Genomic DNA, 25,126 nt, shown 5'->3' on the forward strand with positions numbered 1-25,126 from the left:
TCGGTCATCACCTGATCAGGTTGGAGGATATTCACCAGCTACAAGGTTCAAATGGGAAGACGTTGAAATTTGCACCATTTTCTTGGGTGGTTACAGTAGCAACAATAGTACAGACACTCATCCCAAGTAATAGTCAAACCAATATCAATGCCATCACAAATATCAATTGCTCACTATTAAGAATCAGATGCAGGATTTTGCCCAATATTTTGGCAGTTAGAAAATAAGGTTTCCATTCTACAGTAGATCAAGTAAAGTCATCATGGTCCAACTGAACCATAGGCTACTCTTGTGAAATTGAGGGGAGTATGATCATATGGAAAAAGACACGATTGGAGAACAAAATGAGAAGTGGGAAGAGCTAAAATAGGAAAGATGTTGTGAATTAGGTTATATTGGCATTGACACTGAAGTTGGCTTGAGCTGCCTAATTTTAAAAAAAGTCTGATTTCCAGCCTTGTGTACATAATGCAAGATTATAATTTGCAGTGCATCAAATGTTATTATCTTTAAAAAATGATACTACTGAAGCATTTGATAAAATTTACATATAAAACACGTTGAAAGATCCTGTTTTCAGGTTTCCACTCGAACCAATGTATTGACAGTCTTTGTTCATTTTAGTAGCTAAACGTAGCAAGCGAGGTAAATTTACAGTACAGAAAACATTGTAGATATTTTCTAAACTACCTGTTTTGAGATGTTATTCCACACTGCTGGAGCAGATAGGATTTCAACCTGGGCTGCCCGGTCCAGGAATAGGGAAGCAAAAGTGCCACAGGACAGAATTCTATCTGCACCAGAGGCATCATGAGCAACAACATATAGCAAGAAATTGTTAGCTCAGTTGGTTGGATGGCTGGTTTGCAGTCTAACCTGAACAACATGGGCTCAATTCCCACATTAGCTGAGGGTACCATTGCGGAACCTCCTTCTCAACCTCCCCCCTTGCCTAACAAGTGCACTCCCCCCCCACTTTCCATTTGGTACCTTATAAAATGTTTTATTGAGAATTTATAAAAACCACATTAGTTGCACGTTTTTCATCTATCTTCTTACATTCAAAGACTTCAACATAGTTGATCAAGTATGACGTCTTTCAGAATCTGTTCTGACTGATCATGATTAGCAACCTTTCATTTATATTTATTTTTATTTTAAGTATTTACTAACTTTATTCTTGATTATAGATTCTAGGAGCTTAACGGTAAGTGAATGAGTCACCATGTCTAAAAACTTTTCTCATCTATCCTGGAGTTCAGTTTTAAAGAGGGTTATAATATTTGCACATTTTCATTCATCTGAGCTATAGTCCCTTCCGTGAGAATTAGGAAAACTATAGTCCAAAAATGTCCAGTTTCATTATGACTCCCAAGATTGTTTCATGTCTGATTTGCTGACCCAAGTCTGAATAAGTTATTTAATTCCATTTCATTAACCAGCTGCCTCCACCATCTGTTCTCTCATGTTTAGTAAATTTGTCCGGCTTCTCTATGAAAACTAAATAACTAGTTATCTCTTGGTAGTCTAGGCTTGACTATCTTATTAACACAATTTGCAAATACACAAGGTCTTGTTATTATCCTGTATTTTAATATGTTTCTTGCCCTTTTACTTCTCTCATCAATAAATATGGTTCTGGTTCAAAACTTGATTGAATGGACCTTTTCATCAATGAAACATCAGCTCTTCAAACATTTTTTTCATTCATGTGTGTTTTGAATCCTCACCTTCCATCTTTCGATTAAATGTAGTGAGGTCAGAAATATAGTTTTCAATGATGCAAGACTTCACTGGCAAGCAGGAAGGTGGTTTGAAGTGTGTCTACTTCAACGCCAGAAGCATTGGAATAAGGTGGATGAAATTGCAGCATGGATTGGTACCTGGGACTTTGATGTTGTGGTCATTTCCGAGACATGGATAGAGCAGGGACAGGAACTATTGTTGCAGGTGCCGGGATTTAGATGTTTTAGTAAGAACAAAAGATGGTAAAAACGGGGGAGGGGTGTGGCATTATTAGTCAAGGACAATATTACAGTAGTAGAAAGAATGTTTGAAGACACGTGTACTGAGGTAGTATGGGATGAGGTTAGAAACAGGAAAAGAAAGGTCACCTTGTTGGGAGTTTTCTATAGGCCTCCAAATAGTTCCAGAGATGTAGAGGATAGCCAAGATAATTCTGGATAGGAACAAGTGTAACAGGGTAGTTGTTATGGGGTACTTTAACTTTCCAAATATTGACTGGAAATACTATAGCTTGAGTATTTCAGATGGGTCAATTTTTGTCCAATGTGTGCAGGATGGTTTCCTGACACAGTATGTAGACAAGCCAACAAGGGGCAAGGCCATATTGGATTTGGTACTGGGTAATGAACCCAGCCTGGTGTCAGCTTTGGAGGTAGGTGAGCACTTTAGTGATAGTGACGACAATTCAGTTATGTTTACTTTAGCGATGGAAAGGGATAGGTATATAATGCAGGGCAACTTATTGCTGGGGAAAGGCAATTATGATGCGATTAGGCAAGATTTAGGTTGCAGGATGGGGAAGGAAACTGCAGGGCTTGGGCACAATTGAAATGTGGAGCTTATTCAAAGAACAGCTACTGCATGTTGTCAGGCAGGGAGAAAGTGGTCGAGCGAGGGAGCTGTGGTTTACTAAAGAAGTTGACTCTCTTGTCAAGAGGAAGGAGGCAGCTTATGTTAGGATGTAACGTGAAAGCTCAGTTAGAGCACATGAGAGTTACAAATTAGCCAGGAAAGACCTAAAGAGAGAACTAAGAGTCAGGAGAGGACATGAGAAGTCTTTGGTAGGTAGGATCATGGAAAACCCTAAATCTTTCCATAGGTATATCAGGAGTAAAAGAATGGTGAGATAAAGATTAAGGCCAATCAAGTAGTGACAAGTTGTGCGTGAAGTCCAAATAGATAACGGAAGCGCTAAATGTATATTTTTCGTCAGTATTCACACTGGAAAAAGACAACGTTGTTGTGGAGAATACTGGGGTACAGCTTCGCGACTAGACAGAATTGATATTCGCAAGGGGGAGGTGTATTGTGGATGAGGTGGTAAATTTGCGGATGACACTAAGGTCAGTGGAGTTGTGGATAGTGCTGAAAAATGTTGCAGGTTACAGAGGGACAAAGGTAAGCTGCAGAGCTGGGCTGAGAGGTGGCAAATGGAGTTTAATGTGGAAAAGTGTGAGGTGATTCACTTCGAAGGAGCAACAGGGATAAAGAATACTATGCTAATGGTAAGATTCTTGGCAGTGTAGATGAGCAGAGAGATCTCGGTGTCCATTTACATAGATTCCTGAAAGTTACCACCCAGGTTAATAGGGCTGTTAAAGTGACATACGGTGTGTTAGCTTTTATTGGTAGAAGGATTGAGTTTCGGAGCCACAAGATCATGCTGCATCTGTACAAAACTCTGGTGCAGCCGCACTTGGAGTACTGCGTGCAGTTCTGGTCACCGCATCATAGGAAGGATGTGGAAGCTTTGGAAAGGGTTCAGAGGTGATTTACTAGGATGTTGCATGGTATAAAGGGAAGGTTTTATGAGCAAAGGCTGAGGAAAATGAGGCTGTTTTCATTAGAGAGAAAGAGGTTGAGGGGTGACATAATTGAGTAATAAGATAATCAGAGGGTTAGATAAGGTGAACAGTGAGAGCTTTTTTCCTCCAATGGTGATGGTTAGCACGAGGGGACATAGCTTTAATTTGAGGGATGTCAGAGGTAGTTTCTTTACTCAAAGTAGTAGGGGCATGAAATGCCCTGCCTACAACAGCAGTTGACTTGCCAACTTAAAGGGCATTTAAATGGTCATTGCATAGACCTATGGATAAAAATGGAATAGAGTAGGATAAATGGGCTTCAGATTGATTCCACAGGTCAGCGCAACATCGAGGTCCAAAGGGCCTCTACTGCGCTGTAATGTTCTATAAATATTTTCCCAATGCCGATCTACAGTTCTATTTGCTAATTATTTCATCCACTTAATTTGACAAAGATCCATTTTGCCTATTTGTAATGGACTCAGCAGTAACACATCTCTGCCCTTTTCATCTTATTGTCCAATAAAAGGAATGTGTTGTTCATCCCACCCTTTGACATATGGACTTCAAAATGTGAGTTGTCGAGTATACTCATTCTGCTGTGATTACTTGTACCTTATGCAATACTTGTGGGCATGTTAGCCAAGCTGGGAAGTTGATTTGCAGATGTTTTGTGCCCTTTCTTGGTGACATCCTCAGTGCTTTGAAACCTCCTGTAAAGCACTGCTATACAAACTCTTCTGGAATTTGCTTACTTTTGTTCCTGCTGCTTCTTCTTCCCTGTTCCAGTTATTCGTTGCAATTGTCGGTACACTGGGTCTAGGTCAATATGTTTATTGATGGAGTCCATGGATAAGCGCCATGCCTCTAGAAATTCTCTGGCTGTCCTTTGTTTAGCTTGTCTTCTTCTTGTTGTTTTGTCCCAGTTGAAATTGCGGTCCTTGTCATCTGTGTGTGTGGCTACCAGGGACAGTGGCTAGTTGGTGTGCATGGGTGCTGATTGCTGGTTGTCTGCCTGTTTGTCCTATATAGTGTTTCAGGCAGTTTTTGCATGGGATCTCATAAACTATGTTTGTTTTGCACATGATGGGTATTGGATAGTTGCATTTTATAGTTCAACTATAAACTTATATGAGGATTGAAAGGGAACAAAGGATCAAAGAGGACTCTAATGTACATTCGAGGAGTCCAATGAACATCTGTATATTATCAAAATGAATATTTAATCCATTATAGTTCATACATTTCATACTGAAGAAATCCTATGCAGCATACTGACATTTATATAGCCGATCTAAAATACATTGAATGCTTTGTGATGCAACATTACTTTTATGGTTCATGTAGCCAAGCACAAAATTGTCAATTAATTATTATGATGTGGAGGTGCCAGTGTTGGACTGGGGTGGACAAAGTTAAACTACCTAATGAAGGAGCAGCGGTCCAAAAGCTAGTGCTTTCAAATAAACCTGTTGGACTGTAACCTGATATTGTGAGATTTTTAACAATGAATTATTAAATTTTTGCCGTAATCAAATCCCAAGAAGTATACGAAAAGGCTGTATGTTTCAAATCTTGATTGATTCGAAATTGGGATATAGAAAAAGGGAAATATATCTTGCACTCAATTCCTGGACATAATCTGCCTCAATGTTCCAATAAAATGAAAATCCCTCATACTCATTATCATCAGTTTGCATCTGTGCAACGAGGAAATGAAAAGTTAAACTATTACCAAAGTGAACTTAAAGTTGAACCTAAAATTATATTACCGATGGATCTGAGACACAAAAAAAGGTAAGTTATTCTGAATTCTGATCTAAGCCAATTATCCAGAATAGCTGCATCATGCATTTCAAAATGTCAACAATACATTGAGAAGAGAAATCATGCAACATTATAGACTTTCTTTTCTTGATGAAATAGCTAATCAATGCAAATCCTAGATTCAATTGTCTGTAGACACACTGGACATTTTGGTAGCAGGATCATCACAGATTTCAACTACCAAATTTTAAAACACAGACTACTGAGGCTTCAACATTTTTAATGACTCACTTTAAAACTAAACATGAGCAACTATAATTGCCTCTTTCTTACCTGAGCATTTCCTTCCCAATGCAGCCTGCAAAAACCTGTTGGAGAAAGTATACACTGAGGAACAGAGTAGACACTCCAGTCACAACAGGGAGCAAACTGCACTGTAAACCAAGCAGAAAGCTAGATTTCATTGCAGAAAAAGCATCTGCAGTTTCAAAGATAAACCTCTTAAAATATTCTCTGGACAACAAGCATAAAAACATGCAGGTCTCATGTCACCATGATCATATATTAAAAATTTAGGAGCACAGTTTACTATAGCGTCACCTCCAAATTTACCTCATTAAAACCATATTGCAGCACCTCCCCTAACCAATCCATAAGCAGAGTAGATTTAGCACTTCTACTGCCTTTATGATGCTGCTGAATTCGATAAAGAGATATTTAATTCAAATAAAACCTGTGAATAGCTGTCAATGTCACTGGGTGAGTAAGGTAATACAAACATGCTTTCCTTTTTTTCGTACGGGGACAACATAAAACCATTGCACATTTCTACCAAAAATAATCAATGTTCTTTTCCGCATATCTCTAGCTTCATCAAGACAGTGACTAAACTAAAAGTTTAATATATGGTTATAGGGATCTGAACAGATAGAAAATCACAAATGTAATTAGTTTTTGAATCTCCGCGTTAATAAATGACAGTAAGATGAAGTATTTAAAAGAATATCCCATCACTGTTGCTGAGAGAGCAGGAAACAATATTAGGCTCCACACTTGTTGCATTATCAGTATGGACTTGTACGTCGGCCCACCTGTAACTCATAAGGAATCTTCATTGATTAGCTATGGTTTTAAGTAAATGAAGCACAAAAATCAGTAAATCAAATAGCAAACTCTTTTTTAAAAAAAACACATCAGTTATCATAAATGCAAGGTGCTGCATTTTGGGAAAGCAAATCTTAGCAGGACTTATATACTTAATGGTACAAAGAGACCTTGGAGTACAGGTTCATAGCTCCTTGAAAGTGAAGTCGCAGGTAGATAGGATAGTGAAGAAGGCGTTTGGTATGCTTTCTTTTATTGGTCAGAGTATTGAGTACAGAGTTGGGAGGTCATGTTGCAGCTGTGCAGGACATTAGTTAGGCCACAGTTGGAATATTGCAATTCTGGTCTCCTTCCTATTGGAAAGATGTTGTGAAACGTGAAAGAGTTCAGAAAAAAATTTACAAGGATGTTGCCAGGGTTGGAGGATTTCAGCTATAAGGAGAGCTGAACAGGCTGGGGCTGTTTTCCCTGGAGCATTGGAGCCTGAGGGGTGACCTTGTAGAGGTTTACAAAAGTGTGACGAGCATGGATAGGATAAACAGACGAAGTCTTTTCCCTGGGGTCCAGAACTAGAGGGCATAGGTTTAGGGAATGATATAAAAGGGACCTAAGGGGCAACGTTTTCACAGAGAGGGCGGTACGTGTATTGAATGAGCTGCAAGTGGAAGTGGTGGAGGCTGGTACAATTGCAACATTTACAAGGCATTTGGATGAGTATATGAATAGGAAGGGTTTGGAAGGATATGGGCCGGGTGCTGGCAGGTGGGACTAGATTGGGTTGGGACATCTGGTCAGCATGGATGGGTTGGACTGAAGGGTCTGTTTCCATGACACTATGTATTTGGAAACAATATATACAGCATCTGCATCTTCATGAGTAATTTCTATTTGCAGTAATGAATTATTTGTTCTAGCACAAGTGACTGAAGGAGGATGTGGCAAGGAGGTCACATTTTCCCTGAAATTCCCACCCCAAATGCCACGGGTCTGTAGTTGTTGATTCCTTTTCCCAGGTGATCTGAAAGGAAACACGGAAACAGAAAAGCGAACGGCAGTTATGTGGAGAGAGACAAAAGTCTGACAAAGGTGGAGAAAAAAAAGAAATAAAAATGAGAACATGAGAAAATTACCATATTCTCCATTTTCTGTGAATGCCATAGGAAATTATCTGTTTTCAAATCCTCGTATGTCTTTGGTTGATCATCTTTTATTCAATCAGTCAAATTGTAAAAGACCATGCTTTTACATTTTACTTTATTTTTGATTGTGCAGTGAACTGGGAAAAGGATTATATTACAACCAAAAGCTGATGGAAGAATTGCTGTAATTCAAAAAATCAATTTACTGTACTTCTAAAAATCAGATTACTGAAAATGACTCTAAGTCATCTTTACACTGTTGCTTTGCAAGCAGTGGGGTAAGGTACTAGAAGATGGATTGGTACCAGAATGTATGACCAAATTCAGCCAGCAAAAAATTATGAATTGTGGAATTATGACTAGTTGTGAGAACTTTGATTGGTTCTTGTGGGTATGAACAATATAGAAAACAGCTTTGGGACCTCTGGAAAGGATGTGCCTCTCTGCAGCAAAAATACCTCAAGTCTGAAGAAAATAAAATATATTTATTCCCATGTAGAAGGAAATTATTGCACAGGCTGAAATCTGTACTGAAAACAAAAATTGCAGAGCTATCATGAAGTGTCATCTCGGCTCAAAATGTTAGCTTGTTCTCTCTCCACAGATGCTGTCTGATGTGCTGTGATTTCCAGCATTTTTTGTTTTCAGTATATTTTTGCCCCCTGTAGACTGTGACTTGGAGCAGTAACTAAGAAACTTTATGATTAGTGTATCAACCGCCTAGGTGTCCTGCAACAAACTGAGAAGAGAGACTGAAGAACAGAAAGTCCTGTCAAACAAAAGGCTTATGCCAGTGGCATGAATGTGACGTGGTTCAACTGTGGTTTGTAGGTTTTTTTCTCTCAGCCTATAAATAAAGCCAATGTTTTTCTGTTTCTCTATGCCTGTGTGTAGGAGTTTTAGGAGCAGGTTAGAATTTTAACCAGTATAGCCATATGTTGATAGTTCATAGCTACCTATCTGCAATTAGAATTTACTCATCCATAATAATTAGGAATTCTTAAGTATAAGAGTCTGGTCCATGTGTTTTTGTTAACCTGGGTCTATCCAACTGATAAATTAGGGACTTTGCATACTGTGATAATATTTTTAGCATTTGAGAGATTCTAGGAATAATTGGGCTTGATTTCCAGCACACTAACTCAGTAGGCATAGCGCAATGAAATCAACAGGGGACATGACTACTAATACCATTGCTATTTTATTCATGTACTACACTAACTTCTCTCCTATTTGAATTCCCACAGGGCACAATAATTTTGAACTGTGACAGGAAAACTACACCATATTTCACTGGATATTGTGATAAGGCCATCGGGAGTTGACATCGTCCCTCTGCAGAGAATCTGGAAACCACATGACAGAGTAAAAGCCCACAAAAAGCTTCTTGGGAGCAGCAAATGGAACCAATAATGAGCACATGCCTTCACCACTGATTGCAAAGCAGAACTGTAACTTTTTCCCAACTAATCATGATGTCACTGTAGTTCCAACAGTTGATACTTTATTACAATTAAGTATCAAAGAAAACATGCATTAATTTCTTTAGATTACTTACTTTTACTTTACTTACTTACAGTATGGAAACAGGCCCTTCGGGCCAACAAGTCCACACCGACCCTCTGAAGAGCGACCCACCCAGATCCATTCCTCTACATTTACTCCTTCACCTAACTATGGGCAATTTAGCATGGCCAATACATCTAACCTGCATATTTTTTGACTGTGGGAGGAAACCGGAGCACCCAGAGGAAACCCTCGCAGACACAGGGAGGTGCAAACTCCACACAGTCAGTCACCTGAGACGGGAATTGAATCCGGGTCTCTGGTGCTGTGAGGCAACAGAGCTAACCACTGTGCCACCGTGCCGCCCTCAAGTTTAGTTAGAAAAGTCCAAATTATTAAGTAAATTCAATGTCCCTAAAAGCATATTAATACATAAAATTGTAAATTTCGTAACAAACATTTTTGACAACAATGTGGACTTAAGTTGCACCTTTAGCAACATAACACTTCACATAGTGCTTCAGAAGAGAATTATCAAAACTCTTTGATAATTCTCAACAATACTAACTGTACAAAAATGTGTGTATGAATACTGGCAAATAAATTATATTAGAATATTTTTAACGCTAAAACAGATTTTTATTTAGTCCGGCCTTACTTCCCTGTAAAATTCTAATGTGTTCATTACATCAAGGCAAAGACTATACCTGTCAGCAGCCACCAACATAATAAATTCACTGTATGATTTTTATTCCAAAAGTTAAGAACTTAAGACTGCTAAGATACTGAAGCAGTCCATTGCTACTTGGACTATATTCAGGTTTGGGCTGACTAGTGGCAATTCATGCTCACGTCACACAAGTATCAGGTAATAACTATTTCCAACAAGAGACAACCTAGCCATCAGCCTTTGACATCCAATGGCATTACCAATTGCTGAATCCCCCATTATCAACATCCTGGAAATCAAGTTAAAGTTGCCATAGTTTTACCAGACTCGAGTTCTGCTCTCATGAGAGAGAGACAACTTGTCAGGTTTAACCCAAGGGTCACCGCACTTCAGATGAGAGGGGTTGGGGGGGGGGGGGGGGTAAGTTGAGAAGGAGAGTCCTTCATGGTAACCTCAGCAAATTAGGTTATATCACAAACTAGCTGTCCAGCCAATTAAGCTAACTGCCCCCTTCATGACATTGATTAATAACTGAACTGGATTAGTCACATAAATATGTCTGCTACAAGAACACGTCAGAAACATGCAGTAAAGTGACTCTGCACCTCACTCCCCAAAGCCTAAGGAATTCATCAAATATAAGGTAGAAATCAAGAGGGTGATGAAACACTCCCCATTTGGTTGGCGAAATGCAGCTCTAATGACATGATCCAGAATAAAACTCCTGGCTGATTAACACCACATGCACAAACATCCGCTCCACCCACTCCCTACTGCACATCATCTACAAGATGCACTGTTGGAATTCACAAAGACTCCTGAGACAACACCTTCTAAACTCACAACCACTGCCACCTAGAAGGACAAAAGCAGCAGTTACACGGCCATTCCACTACCGTAAGCTCCCCTTCAGGACACTCACAATCCTAACTTGGAAATATGCCATTGCTCCTTCAGTGTTGTTGGCTGATCTTCTACTTCAATTCCATCTTCCATTGCAGTCCCTGCAGTCTTAAATTCCAAGAGATCAAAAATCTGATATAAGTCCTGGATTCATATAATGATGCATCATCTACAATCCTCTGGTAGATAAGGTCTCAGTTTCACAACATTTTATTATCTCAATCTGATTGAATGACCCCTTATCCTGAAGCTGTGCGTCCATGTTCTAGATGCACCCATGTGAAAAACCAAACAGTATCTATCTCAATGATCCCTTAAGAAACCTACATAATTCAATGAGATCAACTATCATGCTTCTAAACTTCAGCGAGTAAAGTTTCAATTTATTCACCTATCACAGAACAAGTTTTACTGGATTGGAAAACTTTCCCTATACCAGCAAGACAAGAATAACCTTCCTTGGTTATAGGGAATATAACTGCACACTATATTCCAGGTGAGTCTCATTTAGTCTTCTACAACTCTAGCAAGACTCCCTATGTTTGCACTCCAATTCTCTTGCAGTATAGGCCAATATGCTATTTGCATTCTTTATCACTTATCATAGTTAACATTCTGTTCTGTTAAAATAATCAGATTGGAATGTTAACTCTGGGTACTCTTTTCATAGATGCTGATTAAACTGACCAGCATTTTCAATTTTTATTTAGATTTGCGACATTCTTAGAGGCAGTTTGCTTGTGTGTTTACTATGTGTGTGCCTTCAATGTATACAAATAACCACCCTGAGCTTCAACATTCAAAAGTTTCATGTGCTTTAAGCAATATTCTATTTTTCTATCCTTACTATCAAAGTGAACACCTTATATCTATCCACATTATATTTCGTCTGCCACCTTGTTACCCACTCACTTAATCTTGCTTTATCGTTTTGAATTCTCACTTAGGTTCCTAGATATAGTCAGCAAATTTGGAAATATCACTCCTATTCTCTTCATCCAGGTCACTGATGTAAATTGTGATTGAAGTAGACTTCAAATGTTAAGTTGTCATTCATTCGGCTCAATGGAAAATTACGCCATTGTGGTGGCATCCAACAATACTAAAGAGTTTTCATTACCTGTTATCACTAACACAGGCTTGTTTTTTTCTACTTTCACACAGCTAACTCTTTCTCTCTCCACAGATACTGTCAGTCCTGCTGTATATTTCCAGCATTCATCATCTTACTCCAGATTACTAGTTTTGAAGTTGTTTGCTCTTGTAGAAAAAAATGACTGAGAGCACTGCACACATCTTGGGAAGAAGAACACTAAAATTATTGCAAACTTCACTGCCACAGCTATTGTCTGTTCCTTACTGTTTAAAATAATTGTACAAAACTATGTTGGGGTTGATATTTACCAGGCTACTAAGTATTTCATTTCAGAATGCTTTACACAATTTTTGAATAAAAACAAAATTCTGCAAACACTGGAAGTCTGAAACAAACAGAGAATGCAGGAAAACTCAGCAGGTCTGGCAGCATCTGTTGAAAGAGTTAACATCTTGAATGCAGTGCGACTCTTCCACAGAGCAGTTCTGTACAAGAGTTATGCCAGACTCAAAACAAGCTGTTTTCCTCTCTTTGTAGATGCTGCCAGACCTGCTGAGTTTCTCCAGCATTCTGTGTTTGTTACACTCCAAACTTTATGCGGTTATGTCACTGATGTTGGAGAATATAAATAGGCACCAAGCAGAAATCCATGGTCAAGAAGAAACAAAAAAAACTTAAGACAGACTATGACACAACATTTGCATACTTTTTGTGATTTTTTTTCAAAGTTACAAATTAAAAAACATTTTTAATCTGATGCAATGTTAACTTATTGCATTTAGTAATTAACAACTTTCTTCTGTTTCACTGCATGGCATGATTGTGAAAGTTGATCAATGAAAAACTACAATGATGAACATCTTAAGTTAATTTTAGTGCTTTATTCAGAGGCATCCCAAACTGAAGTAGCCCTCATACAATGGGTCTGCTAATTCAGGTTCATGAATTTACTGTGTAAATTGTACAGACCAGCATTCACATGAAATAAAGTTATCAAAATAATTGGCTACATTGTAATCCCATATCAGCAAACCAGACCTGAGACTATGGGTAGAATCTTACAATCTTTAAAGATATGCAGATATTGGCCCTCATGCAGTTCTCAACCCTACTGATATCTGACCACCTGCTTTCGTGGTATTGGATATGGAGGCCTTTTAGGAATTCAATGGGAGTCTGCAGATTTGCTCTGAGAATTTCATCAGGAGGGGCAAAAACAAAAGAATCTTTCAAGATGACAGTGTCCTCTGAAGACGTAGAAAAAAACATTACTTGTGAATTCAACTACATAACTGTTACTGTAAATGGGGACATCAAAATTAATCATTTTTAAACCAATTTTAAGTTGCAGCAGCTGCAGATTATCCTGGAAAAAAACGTATGCACCTGCCTTGGCAGTTTGCCCTTCTTACCTGTGTCTGAATCTTTCTGATCACTGCTGTTAACTCCAACAGAGAAAGGCAGTTTCCTCTTTGATGCTTTCTCTTTCACCTCTTTTCCTCCATCACTTCGATCCAACTTCGGAGTCTTGTTACATGATATTTTATCCTTATCCTGGATTAAAAATTGATAGTGTCACCGTTGAAAACAAAATTTGTAAGTAGTAACTTTTCTCTAGGTCATTCTATGGTATATTTTAAGCATCAATGGTCCAAAATTTGTAAAATAACTAAATTATTGTAAAGTAAATATGAACCATACTTCTCAAGGAAGTTCAGTAAGGATTCTGTTCATTTTTAAATAAAAATCAAAACTACAGTGGATGCTGGAAATCACATACAAAAATAGAAATTGCTGTAAAGTCAAACAAAAAAGTCCCACAGAACCAGGAGTTTTAGCTTTAGCTTTCGTAAGAACATAAGAACCAGGAGCAGGAGTAGGTCATCTGGCCCTTCGAGCCCAATCCGCCATTCAATAACATCATGACTGAACTTTGTGGGCTCACCTCCACTTACCAGTCCTCTCAGCATAAACCTTAATTCATTTACTGTTCAAAAAATCTTAGCTTTAAATACATTCAATGAGGAAGCCTCAACTACTTCACTGGGCAAGGAATTCCACAGATTCACAACCCTCTGCATTGAGAAGTTCCTTCTCAATTTGGCCCTAAATCTACTCCCCCTAAATTTGAGGCTGTGCCCTCCAGCCCCAGTTTCATCCACCAGTGGAAACATGCTCTCTATTTCTTTCTTATTTATTCTCTTTATAATTTTATGTTCTATAAAAATTCACTCCACCCCACACCAACACCTCCCCCCTGCATTCTTCTAAATTCCAATGAATATAATCCCAATCTACTCAGTCTCTCCTCATAAGCCAAACCCCCTCAACTCCAGAATCAACCAAGTGAACCTTCTCTGCAACCCCTCTAGCGCCAGTACATCCTCTCTGAAATAAGGAGACCGAAACTGCATGCAATACTCCAGGTGTAGCCTCACCAGTACCCAATATAGCTGCAACATAACCTCTCTGCTTTTAAACTCAATCCTTTTCACAATGAAGGACAAAATTCCATTTGCCTTCTTAATTAGGTGTTGCACTGACAAACCGACATTTTTGATTCAAGCACAAGGACACCCCAGGTCCCTCTGCATAGCAGCATGGTGCAATTTGTTTTACCATTAAAGTCCTTTTTACTATTATTCCTCCCAAAACAGATGACTTCATATTTATTAACATTGTACTCCACCTGCCAGAACCTTGCCCACTTACTAAAACTTTCTCTGTCCCTTTTCAAAGTTCCACAATCCTCTGCACGCTTTGCTCTACCACTCATCTCGATGTCATCTGTAAACTTTGACACACTACACGTGGTCCCCAACTCCAAGCCATCTGTTTAAATTGTGAATAATTGCAGTCCCAACACTGATCCCCGAGGCACACTAGTCATTGACTGCCAACCAGAAAATTGAATTGGAATTGAATTTATTGTTACGTGTCCCGAGGCACACTGAAAAGCTTTGTCTTGTGAGCAATACAGGCAGATCACAAAGTTAAGTAGCATAGATAGGTAAGTAATAGGTAAACAGGGGCAAAAAAAAACACAGGCACAGGCGAATGTTAAGAGTTTGAGAGTCCATTCAGTATTCCAACAACAGTAGGGTAGAAACTGTTACGAAACCAGCTGGTGCATGCGTTCAGGCTTCTGTACCTTCTCCCTGATGGTAGAGGCTGTAGAAAAGGATGGGATGGATCTTTGAGAATGTGGCAGCCTTTCCTTGACAGCGGGACTGTTTGATGGAGGTTGGCCTTTGTGATTATCCAGGCCGAGTTAACCATTCTCTGTAACCATCTCTGATTTTGAATAGTATAGTTACCATACCAGGTAGTGATACATCCAGACAGAATGCTCTCGACGGCGCACCTATAAAAGTTGGCAAGGGTATTCGCTGTCATGCCAAATTTCCTTACCTGCCTGAGGGAGAAGAGACATTGTTGGGCCTTTGTAACCAGTGCATCCACATGTAGAGTCCAAGAAAGCTTGTTGTGGATGACCACTCCCAGGAGCTCGACACTCTCGATTCATTCCACCTCTGTGCTGTTAATGTGTTGGGGGGCATGCGTAACATCCCGCCGAAGGTCAATAATGAGTTCCTTGGTCTTGCAGGCATTGAGAACTAGGTTGATCTCAGTGCACCATTTTTCCAAGTCTTCCACCACCTGTCTATAGTCTGTTTTGTCACCATCTGAGGTTCGACTGACTATGGTGGTGTCATCAGCGAACTTTAAATGGCATTAGTCGGAGATCCAAGATGGCGGCGACTCAGCAAGTCTGAGTTTACAGTGCTCTTCCCAAAACCTGGGTAAAGTGAGTTACTCACCCCCACCACACTTACCAAACCACCCAAAAAAATTTTCTAACCTTAATTAGCTGTTTACTATTATATTTAAGCAGTTTAATATTAAGTGGATAATGAGTAAACCAAAGGGATCCCGCAGCTCTCAGAAAACAAAGACCCCTCCCCCACCCTCCTCTCCTCAGGCTGCAGCTGATGTAAAAACAGGCCTTGTAGAGATGATTGCCAGGCTGGAAACGACACTCGTCAATTTCATCGCAGAATCCAGACAGAGATGGAATGCATTCGAAGAAAAGTTACAAAAGCACAGCCAGGCTCTCGAGGAATTACAGGGCCGAGTGAAGGGGGCGGAGCTAAAGGCCACGACCTCCGAGGCTGCAGCACAAACAGCTGCAGAACAGGTGAGAGCTCTGGAGCAGAGAGTCCGGGCCTTTGAAATCTACATGGATGACCTGGATAATAGAAATCGGAGAAAGAATATCCGTCTTCTGGGCCTCCCTGAACAAGAAGAGAAGGGACAGTTAGTAGTATTTCTGGAGCGATGGTTGCCCCAGCTTTTAAACCTGGGGGCTGAAACTGACCGGGTAAGGGTGGAGTGGGCCTACCGGGTTGCAGTACGCGGATCTGGCCCAAACCAGCGCCCACGCCCGGTCCTGTTCCGGCTGCAGAGTTATAGGGAGAGGCAGATACTCCTGGACGCCTCCAGAAAGCTTGGAACGGATCCTAAAGCCATGATCCATGAAGGATCCAAGATTATGTTATTTCAGGACTTCTCCCCGGCTTTGGCACGAAGGAGGAAGGCATTTGATGAGGTGAAGAAATGTCTAAGGAACTTAAATATTCAATACACCTTACGCTACCCAGCGACGTTATGCTTTAACCATGAAGGATCCGAGTATAATTTTAGATCACCAGAAGAGGCTAAGGAACTTTTAGACTCGTTTAAATAAATCGTAAGAGACAATTTATGTTGGCTTGCCTCTTCCACACTCCGTGGGGAGAAATGGATACTTTACTCTACTTTACTTTTGCTTCTGGGAGCAGGGTTGTCTTCCCTTGCTATTTTATGTTATTATACTTAACTGTAATTTGTTGGAGTTGTAATTTTATAGTTATGTGTGTTTGTACGTGGCATTGATGCTATCAGATATACTCAGGTATGGGTGGGGAGGGGTGGGGGTGGGGCGCTCACTGTTAACTCTAGCTCGGTATTATATCTAAATCCTATTAAGGAGCGCCCGGGTCAAGGGTGGGACACTGTTTGGGAGAGGATATGGTGGACCTTTAGAAAGGAAGTAAGGCCCCCTGAGAATAAGGGGGAGGATCTCCATTCAAACATGTTTTTTTTTGTTCTTATTGTTTGGAAATAGTTTCCTTTTTATTATACTGTTATGAGTGTATTAGAGAACATTTTTTCTTGTTTGAAGGATGTAAGTGACTCAACTATACACTCTGGATAATTGTGGATTAGATTAGTAGTTAACTGAGTTTCATTGTTTTTCTTTCTTCTTTAGTATCATTCCTTTGAATTTTGATGATTATATATTTAAGATCTATTTTTATATTAATGTTTGTGCTTGAAAGTTCTGTTTATTTTTGTAAATCTGTCAAAATATTAAATTTCTAATAAAAATATCTTTAAAAAAAATGGCATTAGTCTGGCATTTAGCGATGCAGTCATGGGTATACAGTAAGTATAGTAGGGGGCTGAGTAGGCACATTTGGGGGCTCCAATGTTGAGTGCTAGTGACGATGGAATATTGTCCCCAATCTTCACTGATTGTGGCCAGTGGGTCAGAAGACTGAAGATCCAGTTACACAGATTGGGGCTTAGTCCGAGATCACTACGTTTTGTAATCAGTCTCGAGGGGATAATAGTGTTGAAGGCTGAACTGTAGTCAATGAGTAGGATTCTTACGTAGCTGTTCTTGGTGTCAAGATGTTCTAGGGAGGAGTGAAGGGCAAATGATATGGCATCTGATGTGGATCTGTTGGTCCGCTAGGCAAACTGGAGTGATCAAGAGTAGTGGGGAGGCTGGAGTTGGTTCATGTCATGACCAGCCTTTCAAGGTACTTCATGACCGCTGAAGTTAGGGCCACTGGGCGGTAGTCATTGAGACATGCTGCATGAGCTTTCTAAAGGCACAGGGATAATGAAGGCCCTCTTGAAACAGGCAGGGACAGTGGCCTGCTGCAGTGAGAGGTTGAAGATGTCCTCTGCCAGTTAATCTACGCATGCTCTGAGTGCACGGCCCAGTACTCCGTCTGGTCCCATCGCTTTCCTTGGATTCACACAAAGGAAAACTGATCTGACCTCTGATGCAGTGACAGGTTTGTCAGGACTTGTCAGAATAGGAGTTACCTCTCCGCCAAAATTCTGCTCAAAACGGACATGGAAGATGTTCATATGATCTGGGAGGGATGTGTCATTGTTTGCTATCTCGCACTGTCTCTTTTTAGAACCTGAAATGTCATTCAGTCCTTCCCATAGTTGCCGGGTGTCTATCTGGGTATCTCGTTTGGATCAGTATTGGTCCTTGGCTGCCTTAATGGCTCTGCAAAGGTCATATTTGGATTCCTTATATTTGAGTGGGTCTCCTGATCTGAAGGCCTCACACCTGGTTTTTAGCAGGTTCTGTATGTCCTGATTCATCCAGGGTTTTCTATTGGGTAACACCCGGATTGACTTCTTCAGTATGCAGTCCTCCACATACTTGCTGAAAAAAGTCTGTGATGGTGGTGGAGTACTCGTCCAAGGTACCTGCGAACTGTTGAACATGGCCCAATCAGCCAATTTCATTCAGCACCGGAGTTGATCCTCTGCCTCCTCCAACCAGCACTGGACCTGTATCTGCAAGGGGGTCTCCTGAGTGAGCTTTTGCCTGCAAGCCGGGAGAACAGACACGACATTGTGGTCGGAGTTCCCGAAACGAGGGTGGGGGATGTAGCGGTAGGCATGTTTCACAGTGACGTAGCAGTGATCTAAAATATTCGGGCCCCTAGTGGGGCAGGTAGTATTCTGGTAGTACTTGGGCAACATCTTCCTTAGATTGGTTTGATTGAAGTTGCCAGTTACAATAAACAGGGCCTCGGGGTGTTCTATCTCCTGGGTGTTGGTGGTGGAATACAGCACATTCAGAGCTTCCTCAACCTTTGCTTGTGGCGGTACATATACAGCAGTTAGTATAACAGTAGTAAATTCCCGTGGTAGATAGAAGGAGTGGCATTTGGTGGTGAGGAATTGTGAAACAAGGCTGCCCAGGATCGCAATGCCTGTGCACCACAACTTGTTGATTATAAAGCAAACATTCCCACCCTTTGTCTTCCCAGAGGATGCTGTGCGGTCCCATATGATAGATAGAAAAACCATCAGCCTGAAGTGCGCAGTTAGGAATGGATGGGTTGAGTCAGGTTTCTGTGAAGCAAAATGTGCAGCAATCCCGCAGTTCATGATGGAAGCTGAGCCGTAATCTGAGTTCGTCCATCTTGTTCTTCAGAGATTGTACGTTTGCTAGGAGTAAGCTAGGAAGGGGAGGAGGGGTCTTGAAACCATAAAGTTTCAAGCACTCATTTCTCCCCATTCTCTGCTTTCCGTTAGTTAACCAATCCTCTTTCCATGCCAATACATTGTCTGCAACACCATGCATCTTTATCTTATGCAGTAGCCTTTTCTGTAGCACTTTGTCGAATGCCTTTTAGAATTTGAGGCACACTGCATCTACTCGGTCCCTGTTGTCCATTGTACTTGTAATGTTTTCATAGAATTCCAGTAGATTTGTTAACCATGACCTGCCTTTCATGAACCCTTGCTGCGTCTGCCTAACAGGACAATTTCTACCTAGACGTCTTGCTTTTTCTTGCTTGATAATAGATTCAAGCATTTTCAACAGTACTGAAGTTAAGCTAACTACGTATAATTCCCCATATTTAGTCAACCTAATTTTTTAAACAGTGGCACCACATCTGATATTTTCCAATCTGCTGGAATTGCCTCAGAGTCCAGCGAATTTTGAAACATGAACACAAGTGCATTTGCTATTTCTTCCGCAAACTCTTTTAGTAACCTGGGATGCATTCAATCAGGGCTAGGAGACTTGTGTATCTTTAGCTCCATTTGCTTGCCCAACACCACCTCTTTTGTGATCATGATCATTTCCTCGTCAATTACTGGCATGTTATTAGTGTCCTCCACTGTGAAGCACATAGTTAAAAATCACACCTCAATCCAACACCGCATCTCCAAACCATGACTACCATCGACTCCACTGTGAAGGCAGATACAAAATGTATGAAGGTGTAAAAATATCCTGGTCCTGACCAGATATATCACAGAATACTGCAAGAGGCTAGAGGAGAAACTATGGAGGCCGGGCTGATATTTCTGCAACATTGTTAGCCACAGGAGGGGTCCCGGAAGACTGAAGGGTAGCGAATTTTTGCCATTATTCAAGAAGGGCTGCAAAGAATAACCTGGAAACTATAGACCAGTAAGCCTAACATCTGTGGTGGGTAAGTTACAGCAGAAAATTCTGGGAGATAAGATGCACATGCATTTGGAAAGACATGCATTTAGAGTAATCAGCATGGCTTTGAGTGGGAATGCTTCACAAATTTGTTATGAGTTATTTGAAGAAGTGACCAGGAAGGTTGACGAGGGAGGGGTAGTATGAGATGTTAAAGAATTAATTTGTTCTGCTGACATGCAAGAAATTGAATGTCCCAGGGTGTGTTTTTCTGTCTTACAAGCAGGATGTGACTATCTAATCATACTCTGTAAATACTGCAGTTTGAGAAATAAACTAATCACACACTGTTTTGAGGGATGACCTGATCTCTCATACCGTTTGTGGAAATAATTTAATCATTTTACATTGTTTTTGGTGGCATGTGACTACCGGGGAGTGCTAGGGGATGGTGGCTTGTGTGCATGACTGACTATGACGTAAAAGCCTGTACAAAGGGACGATTGTTCTCTCAATCAAAGAGCATCTCTTGACACAGCTCCATAAGCCTCGCAAAGAGTATTAAGTGGTCCTCCAAAAATGCTTATACTTGTTGAAATAAATCATGGCTGTTCATAGAAGTTGGTGTATTGCAGTTGCATCAAGCTTGTAAGAATCTGAAGGGAACCTCACAAGTAGATGTAGTCTATGTGGATTCCTTAAGGCCTTTCATTAGGTCCCACGTGGTAGGCTGCTCTGGAAGGTTAGATCACATGGAATCTGGGGGACCTGGCAAATTGAATACACGATTGGCCTGATGGTAGGAAGAAGAGGATAACAGTGGAAGGATGTTTGTCGGACTGGATGTCTACGACTAGTGGAGTGCCTTAGGGGTCGTTGCTTGGCCCATTACTGTTTGCTATCTATATCAATATTTTTGATGAGTATGTACAAAGTTGGATTAGTAAGTTTGCTGATGACACTAAAATAGGCGGTAATGTGGACAGTGAGGAAGGTTGTCAGAGATGGCAGCAGGATATTGATCAGCTGGTGAAGTGGGCCGAGAAATGGCAAATGGAGTGTGAGGTCTTGCATTTTATAAAGTCAAATCTAGGTAGAAGTTTCATGGTGAAGATCAGGCCTTGGGGAGGGTAGTGAAACAGAGGGATCTTGGAATTCAGGTTCACAGTTCTCTGAAAGTGGAGCCACAGATAGACAGGGCAGTGAAGAAGGCTTTTGGCACACTGACCTTCATCACTCAGGGTATCGAGCATAAAAATTGGGAAATTATATTGCAGTTATACACAGAGTATTGTGTTCAGTTTTCGTCACTTTGCGACAGGAAACATGTTATTCAACTGGAAAGAGTGCAGAAGAAATTTACAAGGATGTTGCCTGGACGCAATGGTCTGAGATATAGGCAGAGGTTGGAGAAACTAGGACTTTTTTTTTAAAGCTAGGTGACTGAGTGGGGCATTATACACGTGTATAGGATAGTGAGGGGCATGGACAGAGTGAATGAACGCAATCTTTTCAGCAGTTGTTGGGATCTTGGAAAAAGTCAAAGCTTTTTTTTTCTCTCTCAGTTACTGGGGAAGTGCTATTCCTGCTATTGGAGTTGCATACAAGACAATCTGTTTTCTGAATTTACTTTTTACCAAAGGTGTGTTTTTGTGATGTTACTATATTGCAACAGTTAATTAGTTAAAGTTACTGTATCTATTATTCTGTTAAGTTTTTCAATAGAATTATATTAATTCTTTGATTCTGTTACTGTATTTTAACTGTACTGAATGAATAAAGTATGTGTTTTGGCCTTAAATCCCATAGTTTGACCAACTGAATTGCATCTGGAATTCAACACCTCACATTTCCTTTAAGATGAGAATGTTTTGAGGGGTTTGGTCTAGTCCATAACAGTAATGAACAAAATAGATACCATTGACACAGGCTATTACTCTATAAGAACAACAGAAATTCTGTCATACATGGATGGCAGAGAGTCAACAAACATATCGCACCTCAGATGAACAAGTCCACATTCTTCAAAATACATAATTTTCATTTGGATAAAGGGCAAATCCCTCAATTTCACAACATCTTACTCATAAATTTGCTTTCTCATTCCATGTTAACACGCTGCCACTTGAAACGAGAACAGACGTTGGGGAATACCCTTCATCCAACTCAGTGAGGGAAAAGAGTAAACCTAGTATTGTTCAGTCAAAGCAACACACTCGGAGACACAGTTGTTTTACTTTCTTTTATTCCAGGTCACAGAGGGAGTGAGAGAGAAAACGATCACCCATGTGCAGAGACATGAGTTCACAGTCTTCTCTCGAACAACAGCTTCTCAATGAATTATATAGTCATTTTACAGGGAGGAGCATCCAGATAAGGTAGCATGCATTGCCTCCAGCACCCCATTGCTAACTGTATATTCTTATCTGATCTGAGACATGCTCAGATGAACCTGTTTCACAAAACTCAGAACTTAACTCTTTCTCTGCCTGCTTATACCCTACAGACATTCTCATTCCCTCCTTTTATCATTTCATGAAGGCCAATGGCATAGGAGCTGACCTTAGTGCTGTCGTCATTTAAATCCTCAATAGCTGAGTATCAGGTCACCAAAGCCCATCTGTTGGAAATATTCCCTGCACGGAATCTATTATTCGATGTAAGATGCATTTCAGAACAGTTATTCCTAGGGGGATTCCTATTATAACTACTTTTACATAAATAGCCATATTAACTAACCAGTCCTTTCACCCTCCGAGCCCCAGTCCCACCATCCGGCCCGTCCCTTGCCCTCCTTTATAGACCCTAGTTGTTCATCTATCTCGTGTACATAGCGAATGACTTTAGTGGTGATGCCATCCAGGCACATGATGCATTTGTCCAGTATTATAGGGCAAATGCTGCCCTGGTCAGTGAGGAGGTAATCCAATGCATAGTGATTTGGGATGGAGAAAAGTCTGAGTTGGTTCAGGTTCTGGGTGATAACCATGAGCATCCCTCCGTGACCGTTGCCCCACATTCTAAGTCCTCATGTGAGATAGTTATGCTTGTGGGGTGGCCATGTTAGCCCAGAAACCCCAAGGGAAAAAAGGCCTGCTGCACTGTAACCAGCTGTCTGTCCTGTAGTGTAAAATTCCTCTGAGACATCACATTTCTGGTGGCCATATGCTGGTCCCAATTCTCCAGAAGGGTACAGTCTTGAAAAGTAGGGTGCCAACGGCCACCAACTGGGGGTAAGGGGACTCTAAGAAGTTTGTGGCCGTACTGTTGAAGAAAACATAGCCCCGGTCTGTAAAAAGGGTTTATGAACAGCCCTTATTGTGAGAGTAATCATGATTAATCCAGGCAAATGTGGTGCCAGTGGGACACTAGGTTTCTTTAACTCCTCCTCTGTTTTGAGGAAGGGCAAAGATATGGTCATCCACTGTAAGGTGAATACAATTGACTTTTCACATTGGAGCTGTTCTCATCTTTTAAGGGAATACAATCGGATCTGTCACAATGGCAACTTACACCTTGCATGCCCTGGGTAGGTCCACACTTGTGATGGTGGCAGGATCGGTAAAGGCAAGGGGCTTTTTCTTTGTAGATGAATACTTCCAAAGATCCCCATCCACGACCAGTGAAGCATCTTTCGTATATCAGGTGGTTACTGGGGAGTTTCCCTCTTTTGCCTTCCCACCATATATCCCCCCTCTTTTGCCTTCCCACCATATATCCCCTTCAGCCAATTCCTGTCCATGTAGTCAGAGGTTGGGGAAGATACATGCAGTCTGCCACGGGGGCCTATGCAAGTTATTCTTTGGGACCGTGGCAACCTGTTACTGACCAGACTGCGCTGATAGTGCAGGTCGCGGTCCCACTGAGGAAAAATGGAGAAGAGACAGTTCACTCTGGTGGGCCGGAGGAAGCAAGCAACACTGTCATCACCATACAGTCATTAATAGATTTGGTAGAAATAGTTGCCGACTGTGTATTCCTGGATAGTCAGTACAGATTGTTCCATATAGGGGAGGGCTCTGCGGCACCGAATCATGGACACGGAGGTGGGGCATGGAAATGTTCCTTGTAAGGAGGGGTTATCTTCTAGCACTGCCCTATAGCACTTCCCATCATACAATAGGTGATGGTGTCTCACTTCCACGAAGTCCCTTCTGCAGGTAAAGTCAAACTTGCAGCCCCAATCCCAACACTGGAGTTGCCACAGATTGCTTTGGTCCAGGATCAACTTGTGATCTGTTTGGGCAACCGTCCATTACAGTAATCAATTTTAGTCACATTCCATATCCCAAACGAGTTCCCTTGCTTAATGTCTCCCCTGCATAAATGATAGCCCTGGTTACATCTACCTGCAAGTCTTGACCCTCCCTTCGGTACCCTGGTTGGAGAGAAGTACACATATCCCTGCTAAGCCTACCATAATGTTAATCTCCCTCGACAACCCAATCCCATCACCTTAGCGGAAGCAAGTGTAGATGCAAGCAGTGTATCAATAGCAGGGCCAGTAATACAGAGGTATAGATTAAAGATTTTTTTTTAAAAATCAGTCCTTTTCCTACTTCTTCTCTTGATCGTTTACAGCCGCTCAGGTGAATCCAGTGATCCTTTCCTTTAACCTTCACTGCAATGGGGATTTGGAGCAATACCTAGAACAGTCCTTTCAGCGGGGTCCCAGTTTTGGCCCTTCCCAGTCACCGTTGCGATCGAGGGTGGGGGGGATGGCTTGGTGGTTTCTTTCACCTGTGAGTGGAGAGACTTTAGAAACTTCGTCAGTTGCTTGAAATAGCACTGCATTTCATCTCCCATTACATGCAGATCAATCTGGGGTGGTGGGGCCTGGTTGCTGTCCCATGGAGTTCGTCCAGGGTGACCAGATATTACTTGAGCTGCTGTGAGACCGGTATCGGTTTGGGGAGCAATGCGTATATGGTACAGGGTATGGGGCAGGACCTTTAGCCAATTCAGTCCTGTTTCTAGAGTGAGTTCAGTAAGTTTGTCCTTCAGAATTCCATTTGCACAGGCCACTATTCCTACTGCCTTCGGATGATATGCACAATGGAACTGTTGTTCAATGTTGAGGATGGTACACAGTTCTTGGTTGATCTTTCCAATAAAACATGGGTTTCCAAT

At 41.0% G+C, this 25,126-nt stretch overlaps 1 protein-coding gene across 1 annotated transcript in view; it reads right to left on the minus strand.

Annotated features, from left to right (window-relative positions):
• The window catches only part of ankrd11 (ankyrin repeat domain 11), a 213,297-nt gene that overhangs the window by 78,870 nt on the left and 109,301 nt on the right, over positions 1–25,126 (minus strand). The window contains exon 4 of the mRNA XM_060838042.1: positions 13,149–13,290. Within this exon, the coding sequence (XP_060694025.1) occupies positions 13,149–13,290 (142 nt within the window). The remainder of the gene's footprint in view (positions 1–13,148; positions 13,291–25,126) is intronic.

The sequence above is a fragment of the Hemiscyllium ocellatum genome, chromosome 17 (assembly GCF_020745735.1).
Source record: "Hemiscyllium ocellatum isolate sHemOce1 chromosome 17, sHemOce1.pat.X.cur, whole genome shotgun sequence".
Taxonomy (NCBI): Eukaryota; Metazoa; Chordata; class Chondrichthyes; order Orectolobiformes; family Hemiscylliidae; genus Hemiscyllium; species Hemiscyllium ocellatum.